Source organism: Marmota monax, unplaced genomic scaffold, assembly GCF_021218885.2.
Source record: "Marmota monax isolate L192 unplaced genomic scaffold, Marmota_monax_Labrador192_F-V1.1 WCK01_AAM20220418_F8-fsc00197, whole genome shotgun sequence".
Lineage (NCBI taxonomy): Eukaryota > Metazoa > Chordata > Mammalia > Rodentia > Sciuridae > Marmota > Marmota monax.
This window is the reverse complement of record NW_026694815.1, coordinates 3,110,062-3,136,821: the sequence shown is the minus strand read 5'-3', so window position 1 is coordinate 3,136,821 and position 26,760 is coordinate 3,110,062. Positions and strand designations below refer to the sequence as shown.

Here is a 26,760-nt window from a genome sequence, read left to right as displayed (position 1 = left end):
CGTGAGCTCGCCTATTCCCAGGCTTTGGTAGCTGGCGTACTCGGGGCTACACTTCTGCGGAGGGTCCATGATGTCAGTGCAGTCGATTAAGCTGTGTGCCACTGCTAAGTCTCCGGTGCCTAGTCTGGGTGATTGTTTGTTTGCACGCTACTAGCTAGACGACTACTCTATTAAGAAGGTTTTGATGATGATTTTCTTTTTATCTAGGTGCAGAATTACATTTATTTTGGGGAGAAAACATCTCCTTTTCTTGGAGGAAAGCTTTAATGAGATTTTTATTACCACAAAAGTCAATCCCAGATTATATTGTGAAATGGAAACTTTGTGGAAGTAAGAAGCAGTATTTCTCTGCATAATCCTAAATGTTTGTCTTTTCAGCAGTCATGACTATATTTCAGTGTTTACTATTATAATGACTGGGGAGATAGAATATTCACCCCTTTTTATGAGGCAAGACAGGATTAAGGGTAGGACATGATCAAGGATGCTTCTGCCATGGCATAATGAATTCTGCTATTAGGTACAATTATAAGACACCAATAAAAAAAATTAAAAAGGTCACTTCTGCCACGTAGGTTATGTAGCCCCTTCAATGTGGTAGTCATCTGGGTCCATGGACACAGGGAGAATAGGAAATCCCAGTTTTCCTTCTCTACTTCATAACTTTCTTCCATTATTCCCCAGGTTTCAGACACTTTTCTAAATATCACAGCCTACTAAAAGCTTCTTTGGGAAGGTGTGGTGAGCCAGCTATGGGCTGTGGGTGTGTGAACTATGAGCATGAGCACATAAGTGGACTGGATTGAGGTTGCCTCTCTGTTGGGGCTGATCATGAATGTGTTCTTTTCACTCACTCTGCCTAGGATCCCCACACAGCACATGAGATGGGTGTGGCCTTCCAAGTTGTCAGTCAATTTGCTGACCACAAGATATCAGGAAGCTAGACTCTCCCTGGTGTGGAACTTTCTTGAGTGTCTTCCCCTCAATAAAATGTAGCTTCAGAACATCCTCTTCCTCTTTTTTGTCTGCCTCCCTTGTGGGAGCTGGAGAAGAGGGGCCATCGCTGAAGAATCCCAAGAAAAAAGTATTTTCTCTGTCTTGGTATGATTATTTCGTGCCAGCCCAGTCCACCTAGAGTGACCCTGAATGACTTAGTCGTGTGTTGTGAGGAAGGTGCTTGTTTTCAAGTCTGGGTTAGACTCGAAAGAAGAAGTAGCCTTTTCCCACCATCTCCATTCTCTTTTAAGATCTACCAGGTGGCAGAAGTAGCACTTTAAGGGACCCGGATGATTCCAGAACTCCAGGAATTGACCAGCAACAGAGCAAAATAGCTATTTTTTTTTAAGACAATAGTATGGGTTTTTAACTTGGTCATTGCAATTCATCATTATCTGCTTAGAGCACCAGGATAAATTCTACTGGTTACATTGACAACAAGAATAGTTAAGGGCTGGGGTTGTGGCTCAGCAGTACAGGGCTCGCCTCGAACGTGCGAGACCCTGGGTTCGATCCTCAACACCACATACAAAAATAAACAAGTGAAATAAAGGTGTTGTGTCCAACTATGACTAAAAAGTAAATATTAAAAAAAGAATAGTTAAAAGTGATTAATTAGTAAAATTGGTTTTACTAATTTTAAGATGCCTTTCCATTGTAATTTCTCTGACTTCTGTTACATGAGAACAAATATTGTATCCTCTCAGGACTTTGCCTGAGATGACATCCAAATCAACATTTTAGAAAGAAGTTTTATTATCTCCACCTGAAAAGGTTCTGTTGTTGGTCTGGAATAAGACTATACCTTTTCTTTTTTTAACTTTTAATGATATTTTAAAAATCTGTTCTTATTAGTCATACATGACAGTAGATTGCATTTTGACACATTGTACACAGATGGAGCACAACTGCTCATTCCTCTGGCTGTACATGGTGCAGAGTCACACTGGTCCTGTATCATACATGTATATAGGGTAATAATGTCCATCTCATTCTACTGTCCTTCCCACCCCCAAACCCCTTACCCCCCCCCGCCACTCCCCTCTGCCCAATCCAAAGTTCCTCTATTCTTCCCTACTCCCCACCCCCATTATGGATCAGTACCCACTTGTCAGAGAAAATATTTGGCCTTTGATTTTTGTGGGGGGGGGGTTGGCTTATTTCCCTTAGCATAATATTCTCCAACTCTATCCTTTTACCTGCAAATGCAATAATTTCATTCTTTAAGGCAGAGAAATATGGGATGAAGACTATTCTTAATTCCTCTTTCCTTAATACTTAAATATGTTCCGTTCTAAATATTTTAACAAAAGGCACATCTTAAGTGTAAATTTTTATAATTTTATAGAGGACATACTGTCTTAGAAGCCCCATAAAAGGTTCATTGCACTAATTGTGAGTCAAGGTTGGAAAATACAGTGTGCTGGCAGAGTACACTAAAGGGCATAAGATCAGTTACCTAAGTGTAGCTGATGATGGAGCTGAGAGCAGATTATGGCCACTTTTGCAGGTTTGAGGGCACTGGAGATGAAGAGGCCTGAAATTAAAACTTTATACTGGGACTGGGTCAAATGTCACATAAAAGGCATGTGTCCAAGTCAGCAGGCACATTAGAGGATCCAGAGGGTTTGAATGACAATTGTATCACATTGATGTGTGAATTGAAGAGTTATCTGAATGAGGTCTTCCAAAAGGAGAAGAGAAGAATTTGTCAGTGGTCATCTAATCTCTCTGGGAACCAGAGCAACCTGATCTTGATGGAACCATGCCTGTTGTCTAGTGAAAATATTCTCAAATCAGAGGAAAACAAGAAGGCCTCCAAGATTCTCCAATACCTTTTATTCATATTCTTTTTTCTCCAAAATTCCTTTAGTTTGATTTGCAACCCACTGTGACTTTGCCCACAGAAAATCTCCTGTGCAAAATATCTGAACAAGTTATTTTACAAGACAATTCTCTTTTTCTAAATTAATATGTTACCATTTCTGTTTTATATATCCTTTGAGAAATGAAGTGTTTAGTTAGTTCTCCAGAGACTAATTGCTCTGAGGCTAAGTGCAGAAAATTTAACTTTTAGGCAAGTGAATATGAGATGTGAGCCTTAATAACCTCACAGTTCTGTTCAGGGAAACCCCCTTTAAAAACCATGCCTACAAGAATGCATTACTTCTATTTCTTGTCTATTGCCTCAAACACTGGATCCAAACTGCTCGTCTTATATTACTATTTTCTCACACTTCTTACAGCCATTGAATTCGAGTCTCGTTCTTATTTCACAGCTTTGGCACAAACATGCAAGTTCTCAATCATTGCCTTTGTGTGTGTGTGTGAGTGTGCACACACACACATTTCGTGCTTGAGGTCAAACTCAGGGCTCACACATGTTAAGTAAGTGTTGTTATAGTTAAAGCTTCATCCCGGGGTTTCATAAACTGACTTCCAGACCACTCATGTATAATCGAATCAAGCCTTTATTGAAGCACACTGATGACGACTGACCAGAACATAAAGCTGTTCCCCTGATCAGCCCCGAACAATTGCAAGGGCACTCCTTATAAGCCTGAAAACCACAAAAGTGATGTTGGGCGGGGGAGGCGTCTAGCCAATGCAAGCAAGCCAGGTTATAGAAGCTGGAGACTGCAATCAAGCGGTGGGAAGCCTAACCAATCACAGTTAGCCCAGTCACCCCAGTTACAGAAACAGCCCCGTTACCCTAGTTACAGAAACAATGCCCCATTAGGTAGTTCCATGTTCTTAAAGGTTTCTATAGCAAAAGGAAAAGAACACCTTGCACCAGTCATGACCCTTCTCCTTGGCATGTTTTACAGAATGGAGTCACAAAACAAAATGGAGTCCCATCTGCTTTTACTATCACAGTGCTTTACCACCAAGGTACATCCCCAGCCCTGGCCTTTCCTGCTGTCAATTCTTCCACCATATTCTGGCAATGTATCATGGACAGAAGGAATAATATTACTTCTAGCAATTTCAGTTTTTGCATGCCTTCACAGAATACTGACCCTAGATTCTGTCCTTACTGATTAGTATTTTTTTCCCCAAGTTTCTCCAAGAAATGACCTCAGCTAAATCTTTGATTGATAGCATAATCTGGCTTTAATAGTGAGAGCATAGATTCTGAGCCAGATTGCTTTTGAATTCTGGCTTCACCTCTTGCTAGGCTGTGTGACCTCAGACCAAGTCACTTAAACCTCTCTGTGTTAATTTCCTCATTTAAGAACTGGGAGATATATTTGAGAGTGCCTATATGTAGGACTGATGTGACTGAATGAATTAATACATTTAATATTATGGCTGGGTGGATAGCTCAGTGGTAGAAGGTCTGAGTTCAATCACCAAGAAGGAGGAGCAGGAGAAGGAGTGGGAAGAAGAGATTGAGGAGGAGAAGGAAAAGAAAAGGAAAGAGCACATAGTTATTCTATCTAGCATACAATAAGTGTACCATGTGTGATAAGAACTGTTATTATTTAATATTATCCACCCTCCTCCAAGGAAGTAAACATAGGGTTTACCAATTGCTGGAATGGGAAGAAAGCAATGGGGACACAAGGAGGAAAAGTAGATTTATATTTCAAAGTATTTTATTTTACCAGAGATAATTATCATGTTAGCTAAATAACCCCAAATTTTGCTTCTGAAATTTAAATTCAGCAATTTGAATTCTCTGCCATTTTGAATGTATGATTTGTATTCTCCCAAGTACGTAAATCACTTCAGCTTAATTGATTTTTTTTTCTTTCCAGCAAGTCACCAGGATTACCTTTTCCTTCTAAATTTCCAAGTAAAGTGTAGGAAAATATTTAATATGAAGGTCAAACACAGCCAGTGCTCCAGCCCAGTAAACAATGAAGAACAGAGGGAAAATACAACTTCTACTTTACTGGAATCTGAGTTAATAAATAGGGACCATAGAACAAAGAGCAAACAACTACTTGAGTAACATCAGAATGAATAAAGAAAGGATGAACCTGGATATTCAGTCTGAAGCTATTGCACAACATGACTAATAGAGTTAACAAGTCACCTATTACACATTAGAAAATCCTCTAGAGGATTTTAAAATAAAAGGAAGTATTTTTTCCAGAGTATAATTGATGCTTATGGATAAATTTCACAACTTCACACCTTAGGGAATACTTTGGTGTTTTTTTTTTAAAGAATAAATTGACCATTTCATCTTGGCAATTATTAACCTGCCACATTTTTGTAACTAAGAAAAATTTGGCCTCTTTCCATATTTTAGTTGAAATTTCATATTATTCATATCTGTACAGATCATGGTTTATTATCCATAGGATCCATAAAGCAAAAATTAATACCCCTATAAAGCTGAACTTTGATTTTACTTAATCTTCAACTGAGCATTATTTACACTAATGTACAAAAATTCTCTGAGCACAAAAATAAGAGGTTAAAATATAAAGATATAGAATTGGATCTTTTATAAAAACTCATACAAACAGGGAAAAAGTGGAAAATATCGAAGTATTGGGATTTTCCTTAAATCTTTTTTTTTTTTTTTAATTTTCCTTCCAGTTAAACCAATTTCTTCATGTTGTTTCTGGATGAAAGCCAGAATCAACATTGTCTGTATTTCTAATCAAATAATGGATAAAAATTACAAATTCTGAACGTAGTTAAAGGATCCTAGGAGGCAGAGTGTCTGGACCAAGCCTGAGCTGTCTTCTCTGACTCATTTCTGACTTTAGGCAAGTTATTTAATATCTCTGTGCTTCTTTATGTGACTGTAATATTGTTAATTTATTTCACAGGTATGGTAGTTACCACAACTCAAGAAATAACCATTGGCTTTTGAAAGAAATCAGATGATTAGCAAGAAGGCAGATTATGCACCCTAGAAAATAGATGGAGAATTATATCTTCTTTCCATTCTCTTTATATTTTGAATCATGGGAGTTTGATGTAAATGATAGGATTTGCAGTTTCAATCTAAAATGAAAAATAAACTGGACCACATAAAAATTTTCACTTCACAAATGTTTTATGTTATTTCATCTATTTGGGGATTAAATTTTAGTTTTTTAAGGCTAAGTCGAGCATAAATTCTTGAGATAAATAACAAAGATATGATTATATTCCATTTATAGACAAAGGAAAAATTTAGAAGAAAATATCCTAAAAAGAATCTCTAAGGTTGTGTTTATGGGTAAATTTTTAACTATCTTACATTTAGGTTACATTCATTTGTGAATGCTAACTTATTAAACATGCTTCCTTCAGTAACTCTTCTGTCTTCTTTCTTTTGTCTTCTTTCTTTTCATAATGGCCCACTTAAAACATATCATTTTTGAAATTTTATGTTACTAATGTACTTTGCTTTGTAATTGTGTTTTTAAAAATTATGTGCAGCTATAGAATTTTTCATTTCCAAATTTAACATTTTTGCCTTCAAATTTAATAGTGTAATTAACTAATTGTTAAGTGGGGAAAGAATTAAAATTTGTAGCCTTAAATTTATTTATCTATTTTTATTTATTTAGGTACTGGGGATTGAACCCAGGGCCTCCCACATGCTAAGCATGCACTCTGTCACTAAGCTATACTCCCAACCCCCTAAAAATAATTTATACCAAATAATATAGCCCATTAGAGAATAACCATTTGAAAATGATTCTAGTTTCATAATAATTTTAATAATTCTAATAGTAATTTATAATTTTAAGCAGCCCAAAGCAAAAAAAAAAAACTTATAAAAGAAATGCAACTAATTGTATAGTATAGAACAGAATATTTTGTTACAGGTTTACTATAGTCGAGATTTGCAGAATAAATAATGGTGTACTATAAAGAATTATGCAAACCAGATTTTCAAAGCAAGCTTTATTTTTGCTGGGTTGAGATTGAACTCAGGGCTTCCCACATACTAAGCAAGCATGCTATTACTGAACTACACCTTAACCTCCAAAGGAAATTTTCTAATACAGAAACATTTTTTTTCCACATGGTAATTGTTAATTAGAATTATAAAGCAGGACACTGAGAAATTTTAGAGGACTTAAGATAACTCTCAGGGATTATTCTAAAGATAGTAAAATTAATATAGTGATTTTGAAAAATATATAATGTCATTTTGAAATGCCTTATTGTTTAAGCATTTGCTAGACTAGGGGCTGCTTCTTTTCTCTGGGACAAACTATATTTAATAATTTTAATGGCAATGAGATGAAATTTTTAGGACACCAAGAGACAGAGACCTGTCTAAACATTTTCATTAGCTTTTTATTTTTTATCAAGTCTAATGCTAAATAAAACTCATATACATTGTAAAATATATAATATCAAATAAGAGAAAGGGGCCAGCTGTCAGTCCTATAATTCCAGCAACTTGGGAGGTTAAGGCAGGAGGACCCTGTATCAAATTTTTTTAAAAAGGCTGGGAGTGCAGCTCTGTGTAAAGCATGCTGAATTCAATCCTCAGTACCACTCCTAAAAAAGGAGAAGGAAAAAGAAATAAAGGATACAGTGTTTACTACTGTCTTTTTTTAGCAGTTCCCGTAATCAAAAGCTTGGTCAGTAGTAACTCATTGGTTCTTTTCAGAAGAACAATTTGAGTTGAAGTTCCGAATAAGTAGTTTTTATATTCTATTTTTATACCAATCTCTAAAAATGATATAAGTACACCTAATGAAAGTCTTATTCTTCCTCTTCCTCCTCCTCCTCCTCTTCTTTTTCTTCTTCTTCTTCTTTTTTTTTTTTTTTGGTACGAGAATTGACCTCGGGGGTACTTGACAACAGAGCCACATCCCCAGCCCTATTTTGTATTTATTTAGAGACAGGGTCTCACTGAGTTGCTTAGCGACTCACTGTTGCTGAGGCTGGCTTTGAACTCCTGATCTTCCTGCCTCAGCCTCTTGAGCCTCTGGGATTACAGGCGTGTGTCCCCCGCCCGGCTATTTCATTCTTTAAATAAGTAATATCCCCTCTCGGAGTCTCTGGACGATGATCTCACTTCCTGTGATTATGTTTTGACATCGTGTTCCAGCCTCATGGGATAATGCTTTCTACCTAAAATCTCTTTATGTTTTATAAAAATATTTTTTGTGTTTCATCCTAATTTTTTATTTTTGATTACTTAAAAACATTTTTTCTTGTTTCTTATTTCCTGTAACTTTAAAATTTCTAGGACTATGTTTATGATTATGTAATTGATTACATGTGTGAGAAATCTCTATTATACAAAGGGTTACTTTTTTTGTTGTTGTTTACTTTTTAGTACTTGAACTTTATCATAAATCTTGAAATTAAATTTAATTAAAGGCCAGAAGGGCATAAGTGAGATTTTTTGAAAATTTCAGCATTTCATATCTGTTGTAATTTTAAAAAATTGTAGCTGGAGATGGACAGAATGCCTTTATTTTGTTTATTTATTTTTATGTGGTGCTAAGGATCAAACCCAGTGCCTCACACATGCTAGGCAAGTGCTCTGCCACTAAGCTACAGCCCAACCCTATATGTCTATTATAATTTTGCTCAAGAAATATATTTATTGCCAGCTGAAAATGTGAATCAAACTGAAATTTAAAAAAAAAATTTAGTTGCCGATAGACACTACCTTTATTTTATGTGGTGCTGAAGATTAAACACAGTGCCTCACACGTGCTAGGCAAGCGCTTCGACACTGAGCCATAACCCCAGCCCCACCTGAAAATTTATTATATTCATGACAATTGCCTTGGTCTATTGAGAAAGCCAAATTTTGAATATTTTGGGTATTAAGTTTTTATTTATCTATTTTCCTTCAGGATTTTATATATCTAAGTCTCTTTTAAAACCAAAATAAGCTATCATACACCAAAATGTCATATTTGCAAATCCTGAACAAAAAATTTTTGAACATCATGGGTTATTAAGTGTGTTTAGTTATTGCTGAGAGGTAGAGAAGATAGAGGGACTATGACAGGAATATCTCTAATAAACTGAACAAACACAAAATAATTTGATCTCTAGTGAGAAACTATAAAATTTTAATTTAGGCATGCAAATTTTCTTCTCATCCATTCAATAAATATTTTTTGAATACCTATTCTGGGTTGAATTATGCTCTCCAATATATGTTCAATCCTAGTTTCTATTACCAGTGAATGTAATCTTATTTTTAAATTAGATCTTTGTGGATGTGATCAAGTTAAAACGAGGTCAAGGATTATCGTTAACCCTAATCCAAACCCCACATCCTTATATAAAGAGGGTAATTTCGTCAAAGAACTACACAGAAGGAAGAGAAGCCAAAGGATATCAAGGATTGTTGGTAATCACCAGAAGCTAGAAAAGGCAAGAGTTTTTTCCCTAGAGACTTTGGAAGAAGCATGGCACTGCTGATTTTGAACTTCTATTCTCCAGAACTATGGGATAATAAATGTCTGTTGTTTTAAGCCATCTATTTTGTGATAATTTGTTATAGCAGCCCTAAGAAATGAACACAACAATACCTAACTATTCACCCAGCATTAGGACACAGCAGCACATAAAATAGATCAAGTCCCTCCCCTGCTGGTACTCACATTGAAGACAGGAGGTAGGTGGGAACACACACCATATTTTATTATATTGGTGATAACTGCTAAGGAGCAGCTTAACGCATTGTAGCTGAGATGTCGGGTACGGGGGGGACAGTGAGTGTTTTATATATGATAGTCACAGAAAATATCTATGGAAGGGAATATTTGAGCAAGGACCTGAAGACTATGATGCAGCAAACCATGGAAATGTTTAGAAGAGCATTTGAGGCAGAGGGAACAGCAGTACAAGTACTCCAAGGAGTATGTGTATGTTAGTGTGTCTGAGAAATGCCCAAGAGGCCAATGTGGCCAGATGATAGGGAGTCAGGGGAGAGTGGTAGGAAAGGTTTGTGGAGGTGGATGTCTTAGTTCCTTTTCTGTTGTTATGTGGTAAATACAACAGACTGGGTCATTTATAAGGAAGAGAGGTTTATTTATAGTTCCGGAGGCTGGGAAGTCCAAGACCATGGCCTGGTATCAGCTCTGCATCTGGTAAGAGCCTTCCTGCTGAGTCATGGTATGGCAGAGGGTATCACATGGTGAGACAGATCTTTCACAACAAAGCCATTCCCTTTATAACCCTTTAATGGATTAATCTATTCAGGAGGGTTAGAGACCTCATAACCCAATCACCTCCAAAGGTTCTATCTCCAAATATCGTTAGCATATGATTTGAGGATTTAGTTTCCAACACATGGAATTTGGAGGATATATAGCAAACCATAGCATATGTGGGTCACCATATATCTTGGTTTGCTTAGGAAAGGCATAGTTTTGACTTGTCCCAGTGTAATTCTCAAAAATGTACTGTTTGGGAACAAATGCTAACTCAGACCAGAAGGTGGCAACAGAGATGGTGAAAAGCAGTTGAATGTTGTTTTGTAAGTTGAGAAGGTAGAGTCATTACTGGTAAAGTTACTTTGCTTACCTATTTTAACTGCATTTAGTAAAAAGTAAATGTTGTAATTTTGCTTCCAGAATCATTCTGAAGATTAGTTTATGCAAGAACCATGAGATTAGCTGGGCCTGGTGGCACATGCCTATAATCCCAGCAGTTTGGGAGGCTGAGACAGAAGGATTGTGAGGTTCAAAGCTAGCCTCAGCAAAAGAGAGGCACTAAGCAACTCAGTGAGACCCTGTCTCTAAATAAAATACAAAATAGGGCTGGGGATGTGGCTCAGTGTTTGAGTGTCCCTGAGTTCAATCCCTGGTTCACACCCTGGTACCCCCCCCCCAAAAAAAAATACCATGAGATTTCAGGTATTGTCTATCCATTAGCAGTTTGTTTTTATGTATTTTAAAAAGCACATGTATTAACATAGAATACAGTATTTGCATAAAACCAGGTTATTGCTGAATATTTTAGCAACAGGAGGCTGCACAGTCTTTGGGAAATCATTAGGTAGAATTCTGTTTACTTCTTTATTTTCATTGTGAGCAGTATGAAATAAAGGAGTGACCAATTACATATTGGTAGCATGTTTAGTAATCCTTAGGAACAAATATGATACAAGTGATTGATTTCCTCAGTTTTTCAACCTGCATGTTGGGCTGATGGAGTTGACCTTTGATTTTAAGTAATATTGTAGCCTTGTAGAAGTGGATTCTGCCTGTCAGCAAATTCATGTTCTTCTAAATAATGCCCCAAGCAAAGCACATTATTTGTCATCTTTGTGGGAGTACAGCAGCTGCCCCCAAAGGCTCACTCAGCAATTTTCCTGGGCTATTATTAAAATATTATTATTCTTTTGTGAAGGAAGATACTAAAGCCTACTCCAGGTTAGTGATTATCTGGTGATAGAAAGGAAAAGACTAGAATCCACTAGGTCTTAAAAACTTGAACTAAGAATAGTTCAAGAATGTAAGCTGAAACTTTCTCATTCTAATTCATTTGTTCCTATTATTGTTTTTCTTCTTAATCTTTTCTTCTCAAATATACTTCTCTTGTTATAATTCAGTTTAAATGAATAGCATCACTTCTTAATAAAATCCCTATCAATTTGTAGCTGATCTAACCCTTTAAACTATTCAATGTCTTTTTTAAAAATTTAGCTACAATGAATAAGGAATAAAATATGTTCAGATACTTAGATATTGAAATATGCTAGATAATTTTAGTTGATGCAAAAGGTAACCCACAAGTATAACTGTTTGGGGGAAGTTTTCGTAATAGAATATATATAACATAAAAGTTATCATTTTGACTTTTCTCTTTCTTTTTTGGTACTGGGGATTGAACCCAGGAGCACTTTACCACTGAGCTATATTCCCAGCCCTTTTTATTTTTTAGTTGGAGACAGAGTCTCACTAAGTTGCTGAGGCTGGTGTTGAACTTGTGATTTTCCTGTCTTAGCATCCATAGTCACTAGAATTACAGGTGTGTGCCACCACACCCAATTACCTATTCATCTGTTAATGGACATTTTGGGTGTTTCCACATTTTTGCTATTTTAACTCACGCTGAAATGAATATTGATGTACAAATATCTGCTCAACTCCCTGCTCTCAATTACATTTGTTTTTTAGAACAGGGATGCTGATTTACTTTTCTCGTTAAAATTAGAATTTTTGGGAGGCGGTTTACTGGGATTGAACCCTGGGCACTTTACCATGGAGCCACATCCCCAGTTCTTTTATTTTTTCATTTGAGACAGGGTCTTGCTAAATTGCTGAAACTGGTCTTAAATTTGAGATCCTCTTGCCCCAGCCTCCTGAGTTGTCGGGATTACAGGCATGCACCACCATGACTGGCTAAAATTACAATTTTTAAATTGCAGTTTAAAATTAAATAATATTAAATAATAATAGAGAGAATTAATGAGAGTATTAAAGTCTAAAGATACTTGTCTTTTCTATTTTGAAAAAGAATTGGTAATTTAGAGTCCTTAGAATGTAGCAGAAATATGAACTTTGAAAAACTTGTATGATTCAAGTAGGAAAATACCTATTTATAAACAACCAGGTCAAGTCTCCCATAGAGAGCTCTTCCTTCTTGATGATTTTCAGAACTCTACCCATCATCTCTACTTTTCTTAGGAAAAGTCAGTCTTAAATTTCCAATGAAATATAATACAAAACTACTGATATTTAGTACAAACAACAGTGGATATATTGACATAAATTGCTTTTTCAAGTGTAATTTATGAAGTGTAGTCATTGCAAATGATTGGATTTTCTTTCTCCCTTTTTTTCTGACTTCCATTCTGACAGAGGAAAGAAAATATATCTTTAGAGATTTGTTGCATTTTGCTAGTCTTTAATTGTATATAATTATGTCCAAATGAACAAGATTAAAGCATCAGTATAGCTAAATCTATAAAAAAAATAAATCTTACTATAATAGTATTTGATGACCATGCTCAATTTGGAGAGTGGAAATGTCTTCATTCCATAAATTTAATGACTGTAATTATATTCTGTAGGCTTTTTCTTCACAAATGAATCTTAATAGATGGACCAGTGGTAATGACAGATCCATCCTAGAACTAGCAGGCAAAAAACCATGAAACCACCTGCAGATTCAAAATGCAAATGTGTTTACTTATAACATCAGATATCTTTGGTTGGATATTTATTTCAACTCAAAATTTTGCAGATTTGGAATATGACCTCAACATCTGCAAATGCATAGTTTAGGACATTACTGTGTTAAATGATGGCTCCGTAGAATAATTTGTGTAAGGAAATGATTACACTTTTCATGAAAATAATAAATGTAACCTAGAAATAATTCCAATATTATTTTATTAATTAGGAAATATCAATTGGCAGCACACCTATTCGATAATCTTTTGTTCTCAATCGCTTTGGACTTCTGTTCTTTGCAATTCTCTTCTCAACTCATTCTACCCTCTATAAAAGCATAGAAGAAGTCACATTAGAAAGCATTTTAAGTGATACAATTAAAGTTAGTATTTCCTGTTTTAATCCAAGCTAATATTTCATCATGAAATATGTTTAATAAGTATATATAAAAGCATTTAGTATACATAGCACCTGGAGTAAAGTAGATTATCAATACATGATTGAATTTTAAAGAAAAATAGTTATTAAGGTAATATAATGAAATACCAGAGTGCTCCTAAATTGTTGCTATAAACTATAGGTACAAATGTATAAAAGGATACTTATTTTTCAAAAAGTTAGTCTATATTTTTATCTAATTTATTTGCCCGTTTAGTTGTCTCATTTATTTAGTACTTTACCTCTTTCTTTTTTAAAAAATTGTTTTGATTTTAATTTGTTATATATGACAGTAGAATACATTACAATTCATATTACACATATGAGCACAATTGTTCATATCTCTGGTTGTACACAGCGTTACACTACTCATGTCTTTATACATGTACTTAGGGTAATGATGTCCATCTCATTCCACCATCTTTCCCACCCCCATGCCTCCTCCTTTCCCCTTCCTCCCCTTTGCCCTATCTAGAGTTCATCTAATCATTTACTTCTTTCTATACATTTTAGTTATTTTGTTCATACTGTTTGGTAAAAGAGTTAAATAATAAGAGAATAATATATATTTTTATGATAAGCTAATTGTTGTTATATGGATTTCTGCCCCAGATTGTGATATAGGAATTTGGTATTTCTCACAAATTGAATGTTACAGGCTGGGGGTGTAGCTCAGTGGTATGCTTAGCATTCATAAAGCCTTGGGTTCAATACTCAGCACTAGAAAGAAAGAGGAAGGAAGGAAGGAAAGAAGGAAGGAAGGAAGGAATATTATTACCTTCAGAGATAAACCCACCTTTAAAAGAAATAAGCAACGGTCTGGGGTTGTGACTTAGTGGTAGAGCGCTTGCCCAGCATGCATGAGGCACTGGGTTTGATTCCCAGTACCACATTAAAAACAAATAAGCAAACAAACAAAAAAACTAAACAAAGTAAAGGCATTGTGTCCATCTACAACTAAAAATATTAAAACGAAATAAGCAAAATATTGTGTCTATACCTTTCCTGTGGGCCTAAATGAGGCTTGCCTAGTGGTGGGCTTCTTTGGGGAACAAAGTCAAGGCTCCTTTTTTGGAGAATCCCCCATTGTCAGTCTCTGAAGATCTTTTCAAAGGGGGCTGTTCAGCTCTTCCAGAGAGGCAGCTCTGGCCTGAGTAACCATGGAAGGACTCTAGAGCTGCCTGACTAGAGAACAGAAGTAGCCTGGGAGGGGTCTCAACTTTTAGAACCTTGTCCCTCTGCTTTCCTCCAGCGCTCCTGCCATTACCCTTCCTGGAGCTTCTCTGGTTCAACCTCGATAGAAAGTAACCCTTCCATATTCTGGTGGCACAGGACAAGCAGCATGCACCTAGCTGCTCAAGATTCAGGTGAGGATCTGGTGTCCGCCCAGCCTCACTCCGCCTTCTAAGCCAGCTGCTGTCTCCCATCCTGCCCCCAGTTCTGGAGTGCAGGCTTGCGACTCCTGCTGTCCCCAGCTGGAGCAGCTCTGCCAACTCCTCCACAGGATTTGTCTCATCTGGGAGCTTGTTGACATGGCACACCTGGTGTCTTTTCTCCCTTTCACTTCAACTCGTTGGTTTCTTTCTTTCATTTTTTTTTTTTTTTGGTTACTCCTTTGCTAGTGGGATTTTGTGAAAAAGAAAAATAATAATAAGTCCCCACCTCCATCTTCAGGCTTCTTCTTCTTTTTTTTTCTTTGTAGTTGTAGATGGACACATGCCTTTATTTTATTTGTTTACTTTTACATGGTGCTGAGGATCAAACCCGGTGCCTCATGAATGCTAGGCAAGCGCTCTGACACTGAGCTACAGCCTATCCCCAGGCTTGTTTTCCAATATACACTTAACCCCTTGTTTTCCCGTAGAGGAAGAAATATGTATTAACTGGTCAGTATAAGCAGACCAGTTTTATGGCAAGAAGATCACATTTTCCCCTCTGGAAAGGTTTTTGCTAACTGGGGAATAATTTCTGATGAGGCATCTACTAAACTTTTACGGGGATCACCACAATGAATTAAATGTTGTGGGTATAACAGTATGATATGACTATTGCCTTCAAAAATCTTATTTTAAGGATCCAAGGGAAATAGAGAAAGACAAATAACACACTAGCCAAATAATAATTCCATCACCTGGCTCAAGGCCTAGAATATAGAAGGCATATAAACAGTGTCTACTGAGTGAGCAAGTGGTATGCTAGTCTGTGAATGTAGTATTATGGGATCACGGTGGAGGAAGTAATTAATTTTGCCTTGAGGGGTTGTATGGAAAAGTTTAGTTTTACAAATAAATATAGTTTCCAGTGAATTCTACCATTTTGTATAATTGTAATGCACCAATTAAAAAATAAAGGAAAATCCCCCAATACACATGGTTTCATGTGTACTTAATTTATAGTCTTTAATTTCCTTTGTAATATTGATTTTCATTTCTTTTCCAAACCATTACCTCACTTAGGCAACTATGCTTTATTTTTCACATTAATATAGTGCTAAGCCAGTAACTGATGATCAATAAATAAGCTCTTGCTAACACTACCATTTCCTAGGTCTGCTTCTGCTTTTATGCAGCTGTCTCCTCTGGCTAAGTTGACCTAACTTTTTTTTTTTTTTTGGAGGCACATATGATTCAGGAACAAATAAGTCAAAGCCATGTTCAGGAGTGACAGAGTGATGTTCACTACAGAAGGCCAAGTCTCAGGATCTCTAGCAACCCTGTATGTACCAAGAGCAGAGTGAGGAAGTTCCCATAAAATGCTGATTAGGTGCGTGGGCCTTCCTATTTCCAGTTGGGCAATCTCAGTAAAGTGACTTAACCTTTCTGATCTATTCATCTGGACGAACCTGCCTTATAGAATTATTTGAAGATGAAGTAGCACAATGCTTGTATAACAGATGGCACAGTTCTAGGTAGGTTGTAAAAAACAGAGGCACAAATGTTTGAAGTCAAATTATAGAGTTATGCCAGGCAGAGCTGCATATACACACACCTGTAATCCCATCAAGTGGGGAGGCTGAGGCAGGAAGATCACAAATTCAAGGCCAGCCATGGCAATGAAGCAAGACTGTGTTTCAAAATAAAAAGGGTTGGGGATGTAGCTTAGGGGTAAAGTGCTCTTGGGTTTAAACTTTAGTACTGCCAAAAAAAGAAAAAGATATTTTATAATTATGTCTAGCAGACTGTTTATAACTCTAAAATGCATAGTTTCACATATTCTAAAAATCCACATTATATTTTATAATGTTTCCCAAAGTGTTTTTTTTTTAATTTTTTTTCACTGAATTCAAATGATAGACCCTCCCATTTTGTAACTGGGTTTTTATTGTTATTGTTGCTGGTTGGTTGGTAGGTTGCTGGCCCCAGGAGGACTGAGAACTACCTACATGGTTGGCATAGATTTTTTAAAAATTTTCTTTAAGTGCTTAAATCATTGATTCCTAAACTTTGCAAAAATTGCCACCTTTACACATTGGATTTAATCCTTAGATATGGAGATTTTAAGCTTCTTAAGTGATCTTAGTGAGTAGTAAAGTGTAGGAACCACTTCCTTAATTACATAAAAGTAAAGAAAGCAATTTATGGAAAGCAGTAGTGGTCATGGATTCTAAAAGAATAAAAATGGGCTAACAACTAAATATTTCAATTTATACAATTCTTTTTAATCAGAAACCATAGGTATAAAATTTGCTTGAAGAATATGCAGATATTTTCTGCTCTTATAGGCTTCTTCGCTTCTAAAATTTATGAAAGCTCAGATTTATGGCAGCACACAGAAACTTTTATTAGGATAATCAAAAATGTTCAACAAGACTTGCAACTTTAAGATTGATTTTAAATATCATCTCAAGCTAGGCATGGTGACATGCATGCCTGTAATCCTAGCAATTCAGGAGGCTGAGGCATAAGGATCATAAATTCAAGGCTAGCCTCAGCAATTTAGTGAGACCTTGACTCAAAATAAAAAATTAAAAGGGCTGAAGATGTAGCTCAGTGGTAAGTGCCCCTGGGTTCAATCCTCCCAGCACCGGAAAAAAAAAAAAATTCTCAAAAAGTGTTAAAATTAATTTTCCTTCATACTTTAAGAAGAGTTAAATGTTTATATTATCTTGTCTTCTTTCCTATCCATTAAAACATTGAAAAAAACAATGAATATCACTTCCTACTTGTTATAACTTTCTTTTTTTTAGAATACAAAGACTTCTGCCTGGGGTTGTGGCTCAGTGATAGAGCACTTGCCTAGCACATGTGAGGCACTGTGTTCCATCCTCAGCACCACATAAAAATAAATAAATAATCAAAGTTATGTCCATCTACAACTAAAAAAAAATTAAAAATATAAAAATACAAGGCTGGGGTTGTCGCTCGGCAGTAAAGCACTTGCCTCGCATGTGTGAGGCCCAGGGTTTAATCCTCGGTACCACATTAATAAATAAGAATAAAGATATTGTGTCTATCTACAACTAAAAAAAAATTAAAAATAAATAAAAAATAAAGTAAAAATATAAGAACGTCAATATACAAAATGAGTTACCATTTATTTATCACTTATCATATGCCAACTATCTAAAAATATTCTCTCAAAATTTTCACAGCCCTATAAAGTAGGAACAATTATTATTTCCAACTTATAGATCAGGAGCATTTAGTAAATTGCCTATGGTTCTAAAACAAGGAAGTATCTCAACCAAAATATGGTCCCAGATCTGTTTACTGAGCTTGTGACTTTTCTATACTATCATCCAAGCAACATATCAGGACACCTAAAGAAGCTCCCATCCCTTTTATATTAGTGTTACTAAATAGGTTCAATGTACTTTAAGTACACTGTGATTTCTTTTGTGTGGTGGGAAGTCCTGGAGACTTTCCAAGCCTACTCTAGATTAGGGATGTCCTGGAGCTGCAGCCAACCTCTTGGAGCTACCTGAATTCAGTTCTGGTCTCATGAAAAATTTGAAGTTGAACACTTTGCAAAATTCTTTTTGTTCTTTCAGTTATTTCAATGGGGAAAATGATGAAGATATTCAGCTTCTTTCTTGTCACCACTACTCTGATAATGGGCAGGGAAGGCTGGGTAAGTTTACTGTGAAAACTGATTGTAAAGTCTACTTTGACCTGGGTTTTCTTTTATTTTGCAGAAAACTTGTAGTAAACTGGTTACTGAAAAAAGTTAAATAAGGGTAAGGGGATACATGAATTTTGTGGAAGTTCCTGGCATATAAGTAGCACTTACTTAAAAAAAATTTGTGAAGTAAAAATCAGTATTTACAACAAGTAAGTAAATATTTTTAATTCACTGGGGTTATTTCCTTGTTTAATATTAAGAATTTAAAACTGGCTACAGTAATTAGAATTGCCCTTGGAATTTCTAACACTGAACACTATTAGTGTAGGCTACCTGGATTATTTAAAAGTAATTACGATGAACCTGTGTCTTCCTTTTGTGAATCAAAAAGGACAAAATACTTGTTTACTCAAATTTCAGGGAAAAAGAAGACTCCTAAGTTTTAAATAAGCTTACTAAACCCCTATATGCAATCTCATAAAGATTGAACATACTTGGCCTTAATCCCTTCAGCTATTTTTAAATTATGTAGTGCACTTTATTTAACAATATCACAAACAATTTTCCTTTACTGTAAAGTGACAAGAGATCGAGACACCATGAAATGTTCTTGTTCTTCATTTTTTATCTTGTGTGACTCAAGGGGCTAAGCAAATAATTCTCAGGATAAATCAAAGTGTGATAGGACACAGTACCAAGAACAAATAGGAAACAATTCTAGAAAAAGGGGAGAAATTTAGTGACCTGGACCTAGAGCTAAGGAAGGGCCTTTATCATGGATTCTCCATTGCTATCTTTTTTTTTTTTTTTTTTTGAAGGCTGAATTTCTGTCCTCCTGAAATTTGTAAGCTGAATTTATAGCCCTTCTCAGGAAGACAGTGTAACTCTTTCCTTTACTCAATAAAACATTTAATCATCCTGTTCTGCCTGCCTGTCAGAGGGCCTCGAACACAGGAGATCCTATTTATGGAAAAAGTATGTAGGACAGGAAATTAGCAAATGTAAATTAGGAAATTTATCTGACCATATTTGAATGTTTTAGGATATTATCTGTGTAAAAGTAGCATAAGGCAATTATATATTGGAATTCACAATTTCTGCCAGGCGTGGTGGTGCACGCCTATAATCCCAGCAGCTCTGGAGGCGGAGGCAGGAGGATTGTTCAAAGCAAGCCTTAGCAATTTAGGGAGGCCCTGAGCAACTTAATAAGACCCTGTCTCTTAATAAGATATAAAAAAAAAAGGGCTCAAGATGTGGCTCAGTGGTTAAGCCCTACTGAGTTCAGTCTCTGGGAAAGAAAGAAAGAGAGAAAGAGAAAGAAAGGAAGAAAGAAAGAGAGAAAGAAAGAAAGAAAGAAGAAAAAAATTCACAGTTTTTGAGAAGTAAACATTTTTAAATTAATTAATTAATTTTAATTAGATATGTATGATAGCAGAATGCATTTTGATTCATTTTACTCAATTGCAGCACAACTTCACATTTCTATGGTTGTACACGATATAGAGTTGCACCATATGTACTTAGGGCAACAATGTCCATCTCATTCCACCATCTTTCCTGCCCCCATGCACCCTCCTTAGAGAAGTAAACATTTTTAATTAGCAGAAGAGATCATGACATGAGCTACAAATAGAAAGAGGTGTTGAGGTGAAATGGGAAAATGGCAAAAATTTGTCTCAAGTCTCTTTCCGTTCTCCCAGAGGCTTTCCCAGAATTGAGTACTCAAGGGTCTTTATTGCAGTGTTTTGGCCTCAGGAGTTCTTCCTAGGAGACCCACCTCAGCAATTCTCTTTCCCAATTCACCTACCACATTTGCTTTATCTTGAAAGAGCTCTGCTCAGTCTGCTGTCACATTAGAAAAAAGCTTAAAGGGAAGGGATGGGGATGGGAAAGGAAAGACAATGGAATGACTCTTGACATAACTTTCCTATGTACATACATGAATATGCCACAGTGAATCTCACCATTGTGTATATACACAAGAAGTTAATTTAAAAAAACTATAGGTAAATGGCAGAAAGATTAATAATGGGAAGGGAGCAACGGGTGGGAAAAGTGAAGGGGAAGGAGAGGTACTGAGGTCTGAACTAGAATGTGATTCATTGCATGCTTTTATTATTATGTCAAAACAGATTCTACTGTAATGTGTAGCTAACATGAACCAACAAAAAATAAATAAAAGTGAAAAAAGGAGAGTAGTTTATAGACTTGTCCACTCTTACACATTTCTTGGGTTATTGGCCTTTCAAGAGAAGATAAATGACATAACTGAACCAATTCAGGCTCTTTCCATGCCATTTTGAAGCAGCAGAAAGAAAAATAAAGACTAAAACAAAAAGTTAAAGTGGTTCCAATAGAATTTCCAACAGTGGCAAATGAGTGGGCTACTCTGCTACATGAGTCTAAATCAGCAACCCTTACAAAGGTAACCATATGTCATCAGATTATAAGCATGAAATTATATTTAAAAACACATGAATACCAAAAGGCCATTTGAAAGCCTCATTTTTTATGGGGAATAACATACTACCGATAAAATTAACTTCCATAAGCACTTTACTGTTAGTTAAATGATAGGAGTAACTGCTATAAAACACTTTACTGTTTAGGTGGTTTCCTGCAGAGATGGAGAAAATGTTCCTTGAGCTGAGAAGTCCAGAGTTCTTTTACATTCTGGGCTTTCATGAGGAAGTCTTCTGATCAGAATTGAGTCCATTCCTACCTCATGGAATTGTCAAGAGGACTGAATGAGACAACAACTATAAATCTCTTAGCATAGTCATTCTGATTATATGATTTCATTCTTGAGTTCAGGAGTAGCATAAGCCACTTATTCTTCAAATAGCAAATTGTATTATAAATTTTCACACCACTTCTCTGGTTCGAGTAACATTCTCACATGGGAGTTGGAGACCAATTTGAGTCATTGCTTTATCCAAATTGCTAGCCACATTTATTTTCCATGAAAATGAGATAGATGCACGTTGCTTTGCAGGCTCTCGAGGACTGTTTCCAGGAGCAGGCACGGCTCAGAGCCCAGGTGCGCCGGCTGGAGACTCGAGTCAAACAGCAACAGGTCATGATTGCACAGCTTTTGCGTGACAAGGAAGTCCAGTTCCTCGATAGAGCAGAGGAGAATAGTGTCATTGACCTTGGAGGCAAGAGACAGTATGCAGGTCAGAATTGAACTTTCTTAAGTCTTTCAGTAACTTTTATCATATACTCAGCTGCAGTGCTGGTTATTTGTTCACTTCAGGTCTTGCAAAAGAGCTTTTTCTGTTGCAGTAACAAGCAATATGAAACATATCTTAGAAGTCTTCTACCATATTTTACCCTTTTTTCAATATTATCTGGGAGTGTTTCAATATTATCTGGGAGTGCAGGGAGTGTTTAATATGAATGCTAAGTACCTGAGAATTTCTATAGTTTTATAAGAAATTATGATAGATTTTTAAATATTATTGTACAAATGGAAGATTATAATTATGAATTTTTCTATATGAGCTTTGCAGTTTTTCTTTCTGTTGTTGGTTTCTTTGTTTTTGTTTTTTCTGACTGGGTCTCCCTGACTCATTCTGGTCTTGAACTCCTGGGCTCAAGTGATCTTCCTGTGTCAGCCTCCTGAGTAGCTGGGATTACAGGCACATGCCACTGTGCCCACTTTTCCTTTCTGAAACTCTGATGTGCCTTGGGGTTGGGGGCAAATAAATTAGTATAATAAAATGGCAGGAAAGGAAAAAGAACCATACTTATTAAGGAACATAAAAGAGAAGTTTTTTGATATGTATATTTTGTAGCTTATTAATTTTCCTCTTGGTTAGGGCAATACTTCCCCCATGGAGGAAGTCAGATGAACAGTTCTCCATAGAGGGTAATGATATATGCATTGAAGTGTATAATGTGCCAAACATTTAAGAATCTTTTGTTTCTGTTATTTAAGTCAATCATTCAGTGGTATTTTATTATGGAAGCCTTAGCAAATTAATACATCTTGCACAACCACAGATATCAGCTGTCCTACAAAGCGAGTACCTTTATAATGAAAAGTAGCTCAAGTGTCATTTAGACTGCTCAGGTGCAGGGTCAACTGGTGTCCTTTGTCACTAATTCACTAGAAGGTATCATAGAAATCCTTCTGGGAGAACTGCAGTTTGTCCAGAACTTGACTGATCAGTGAAATAGCAATGAGGTAAGGGACAAACAGAAGTACTAAGACTGAGAGTCACAGTTGCTATAGAATGGAGGGTTTCAGTGGCAAGTTGGGGTAAATTCATAAGGGATATGATAAATACATCAGTTGGCAAGGGGTATTGTGAGGTAGGTTCCTATGCAGTCCATTTGCAGTCATTTGGAAATCAGAGAGTGGACAGATGAATTTTGCTTTGAACCCTACTTCCTAAATCCAGGAGACACACAGAATGTGTCAGTCAACATCCTGTGGCTTTAAATGCATGATAGAGGAAAATCTTGTTGATGAATAATAGTCAATGGGTAGTACAGATGAGGAAAACCTTTTAGGGAAATAGTGTACCATTTTCAGAAGAGTGTCTTTCATCATTAGAATAATGTATGTTCCAGATCATGTTGGTCAACCAAAATGTAATCCTGCATGATCTTTCTTTGAGATATTTTGAGGATCAACAGAGGATACTGGAAAAATGCCTACCTAAATACACTTGGACTGTGGTATGATTTGGGCTTCTGCTATCTGCCACCAAGTAGTAAATCAGATCATCTACCACAGAGGTTCTCATCCTCTTCTATCAAGCAGGGTGTTTTAGTCTGTTTGGATTGCTATAACAAAATAATTTATCATTAATAGAAATTTATTTCTCATAGTTCTGGAATGTTCAAGATCAAGGTGCCAGTAGATTCTGGGTCTGATAAAGGCTCTCACTGCTTCTCAGATGGTATCCCTTGAAAGGATCTTTTGTGGTGGAAGGGCTATGAAAGAAACTAGGGCACGTCCTCCAACCTCCTTTATAAGAGCACCAGTCCTGTTTATAAGGGTGAAGTGCTCATGACCTAATCACTTCCCAGAAGGCATTGGGTGTCAGCTTCCATCATATGCATTTTGGAGGGACACACATTCAAATCATAGCACAGAGATGGGGGGAAATGAGGCAGTAGCTCTGAGACATGCTTATAGATTTAAAAAGATGTTTTATTTATTAGTTTCAAACATTTAAAGGCCTAGGTGCTCGACCTACATTCAGATTTACTGCAATAACTCCTTATGAAAGCCACCTGACCCTACTACCACCTAAGTCTATGGTTAGCTGGTTGTCATATATTGACAGACAGGGCACCAAACATTAATCTTATTCTAGAAGAGTCAGTTACATTTGGAGCCATACATTCCCTAGTCAGAGGAGAAATAGCAATAATATTTTGGTTTCTCTGCTAGGTTTGAAACCAGCAAGGCATCCATGAAATTGGTATGTTCTGATGTAACTGATTCTCAATAAGAAAGTCAAAAGAGATTTCCTTTCCTGGTGAATTTTTCTAGACTGACAGCAGAGGCTGTCACAGTGACAGTGAGGACAATGGCATACACTGACTCTGGGTTCCATCACAGTAGCCCAGATCAGTTCTTTCTGGATTTCTCTGCCTACTGTCCCAAACACTTAACCAAGGTCAAGTCTTGCCTATTGCTCAAAGAATTAATTACAGCATTAGTAGCAATATTTCCTTGAAAAAACGATTTAACTTCTCTGTGCCTCCGTTTTCTCAGTTATAACATGGTTCTGATAATGGCATCTAGTTTACAGAAGTTCTGTGAGGATTACATAAATGATCGCATATAAAGCACTTAGGACTACCCAGCACACAGGGAGTGCTTAATAAATATGATTTTCTTTTCTATGTTCTAAAGATAAATTGTTACAGTTGTCTTAGTCCATTTGTATTTGTCCAAAATACCTGAGTCTGGGTAATTTATAGACAACAAAAATTTATTTCTTATAGTTCTAGAGGCTGAAGTCTGAACTGAAGATGAGACATGCCAGCAGGTTTGGTGCCTTGGTGTCTGGTCAGGGCTAGGTCTTTGGTTCCAAGATGGTGCTTGGCTGCTGTGGACTCTGTAGAAGGCAAACACTGTCCTCACATGGCAGGAGTCCTTTATAAGATCTCTAATCCCATCCATGAGGGTTTGTTCTCATGACTTAATTACCTTATAAAGGTCTCACTACTTAATACTATCAGAGTAGTGATTTTTTTAAGTTTCAACATATAAGTTTGGAAAACACAATCAGACCATAGCAACAACAACCATATACACAACTAGACAGGATCCTGATTAAAAAAAAAAAAAAGCATTTTACGTATCATATCTATTCCCCTATACCATCTACCTTGGGGAAGATGCATATAAATCTTTTGACAGTTACATTTGACACATCCTCCCACATGATCTTGAATTTGCTGCTCAGCCCCTGTTAGCACCCCACTTCAAAAAAGGGATCAGTGTGATCAGAGAAGCAGGAACCAACAACCCCAAGTCCATTATCAAAGCTAGAGAAAAGAGGAAAGTGGGAATGGTGAAAGGGAGAGGGAACAGAATATAAGAAAAGCATAAAGGAGGAGGTCTTCGATTCCAGGTCAGAGGAGCTCAAAATGGAGCACTAAAGTATGTTTGGCAACGGAAGGGATCACTTTGGCAAAGGAAGCCCCATTATTATGCTTTGTGGAAGCAGCATATGTAGTCAGAGTATGTGGCAGAACTACCATATGATCCAGCAATCCCACTCCTGGGAATTTATCCAAAGATGATGACATCAGTATGTGGAAGAGACATCTGCACTCCCATGTTCATTTCAGCACCATTCACAGTAGCCAAGATATGGAATCAACGGAGGGTGTTGATGGATAGATGAGAAAATGTGGTAAATATACACAATGAAACACTACTTAGCTTTAAAAAACAAAGGAAATCCCGCCATTTTGACAACATGGGTGAATCTGGAGGACGTTAGGTTAAGTGAAATAAGTCAGATTTTAGAATACAAATAGCTTTTGGGGGAACCTAGAAAATTTGAACTTACAAAGTAGAATGTTGGTTACCAGAGTCTATGGGGGCGAGGGGAGATGAAGAGTTGGGAGATACTGGTCAAAAGATATGAAATTTCTGTTTGACAGGAGGAATAAATAAATAATTTTCAAAGGTATTTTAAAAAGTATACAGAGAACCAGAATGTAAACATTTGGGTTACTGCGCTTTTCCTTTTGCATGTTATATGGCAGGTACACTAAATTTATATCAATTTCTCAGTAGTACCTTCTCTTTGCAGTTTTGGGACTTTTCATTAACCCTTTCCTCTCTGTGGAATATCTTCTGTATTTTCCTTCTTCCCCCTGAGCTGACTCCTACTATTCATCCTTCAGACCCCAATCCAGCCCTCACTTCTTTCAGGAAACTTTTCCTGCCTCAGCAGCCTGGATGAGGTTGCACTTCTGTGCACACCAGAAGCAGCCTTTCCTTTTGTATCATTGTACTTACCTCAGAGTATTGTAACTGCGTGCTTAATTGTCTATCTCCCTTACCAAACTGTCTATTAGTAGTATTTTCAGCACCTCTCATAGTGACTGGCCTATAAAAATATTCAATACATATTTAAAAAAATTTAGTTGGTCAGCAGATCAGGTGAAAAAAAGTGTAGGCAAGTACTTCAAAGAGACCCATGGAGTTAGACAAGACAGTTATTTGAATAACAACATGAGAGGAGAGAAACAGGTTGATCATACAAAGTATGAGCATATACATATGTAATTCAAAAGACAAGTACAGAAATGATCTCAAGGGTAAGAACTGATAGAAGCAAGTAAAGAATCATTATCCCCAATTCCAAACCAAGCTTAGGATTCAGAGTAGCTGTTCAAATACCATGTGAACAAGTCACCAACAAGGGTCACATAATGGCAGTAGGTAGGCAGTTGTTTGTTATTGTGCAACTCATCATGGGAAGAAGTCTGTTGTGTTGAGAGTGGTGGGGCACTAACCCTGGGAAACAAGAGGTGACTGAGGAAAAAATCAAGGTATTAGTGGAAATTTAAAATGCCAAGGTCAGAGAAGGACTGATTGTGCAAAAAGGAATTAGGTAGAAAAGTCATAAGAAACGGATCATTACAAACCATTATATTGGGTGTGGTGGTGGTGGTGGTGATGGGGGTAATGGTGGTGATGGTGGTGTGTATGTGTGTATGT

At 36.6% G+C, this 26,760-nt stretch overlaps 1 protein-coding gene across 1 annotated transcript in view; it reads left to right on the top strand.

The window, feature by feature from the left end:
* The first annotated feature begins 5,590 nt into the window (after window positions 1-5,590).
* The window catches only part of Fgl1 (fibrinogen like 1), a 38,526-nt gene continuing 17,356 nt past the window's right edge, over window positions 5,591-26,760 (top strand). Inside the window, exons 1-3 of the mRNA XM_046425961.2 lie at window positions 5,591-5,723; window positions 18,487-18,566; window positions 21,553-21,733. Coding sequence (XP_046281917.1) covers window positions 18,495-18,566; window positions 21,553-21,733 — 253 coding nt within the window. The 5' untranslated portion in view covers window positions 5,591-5,723; window positions 18,487-18,494. The remainder of the gene's footprint in view (window positions 5,724-18,486; window positions 18,567-21,552; window positions 21,734-26,760) is intronic.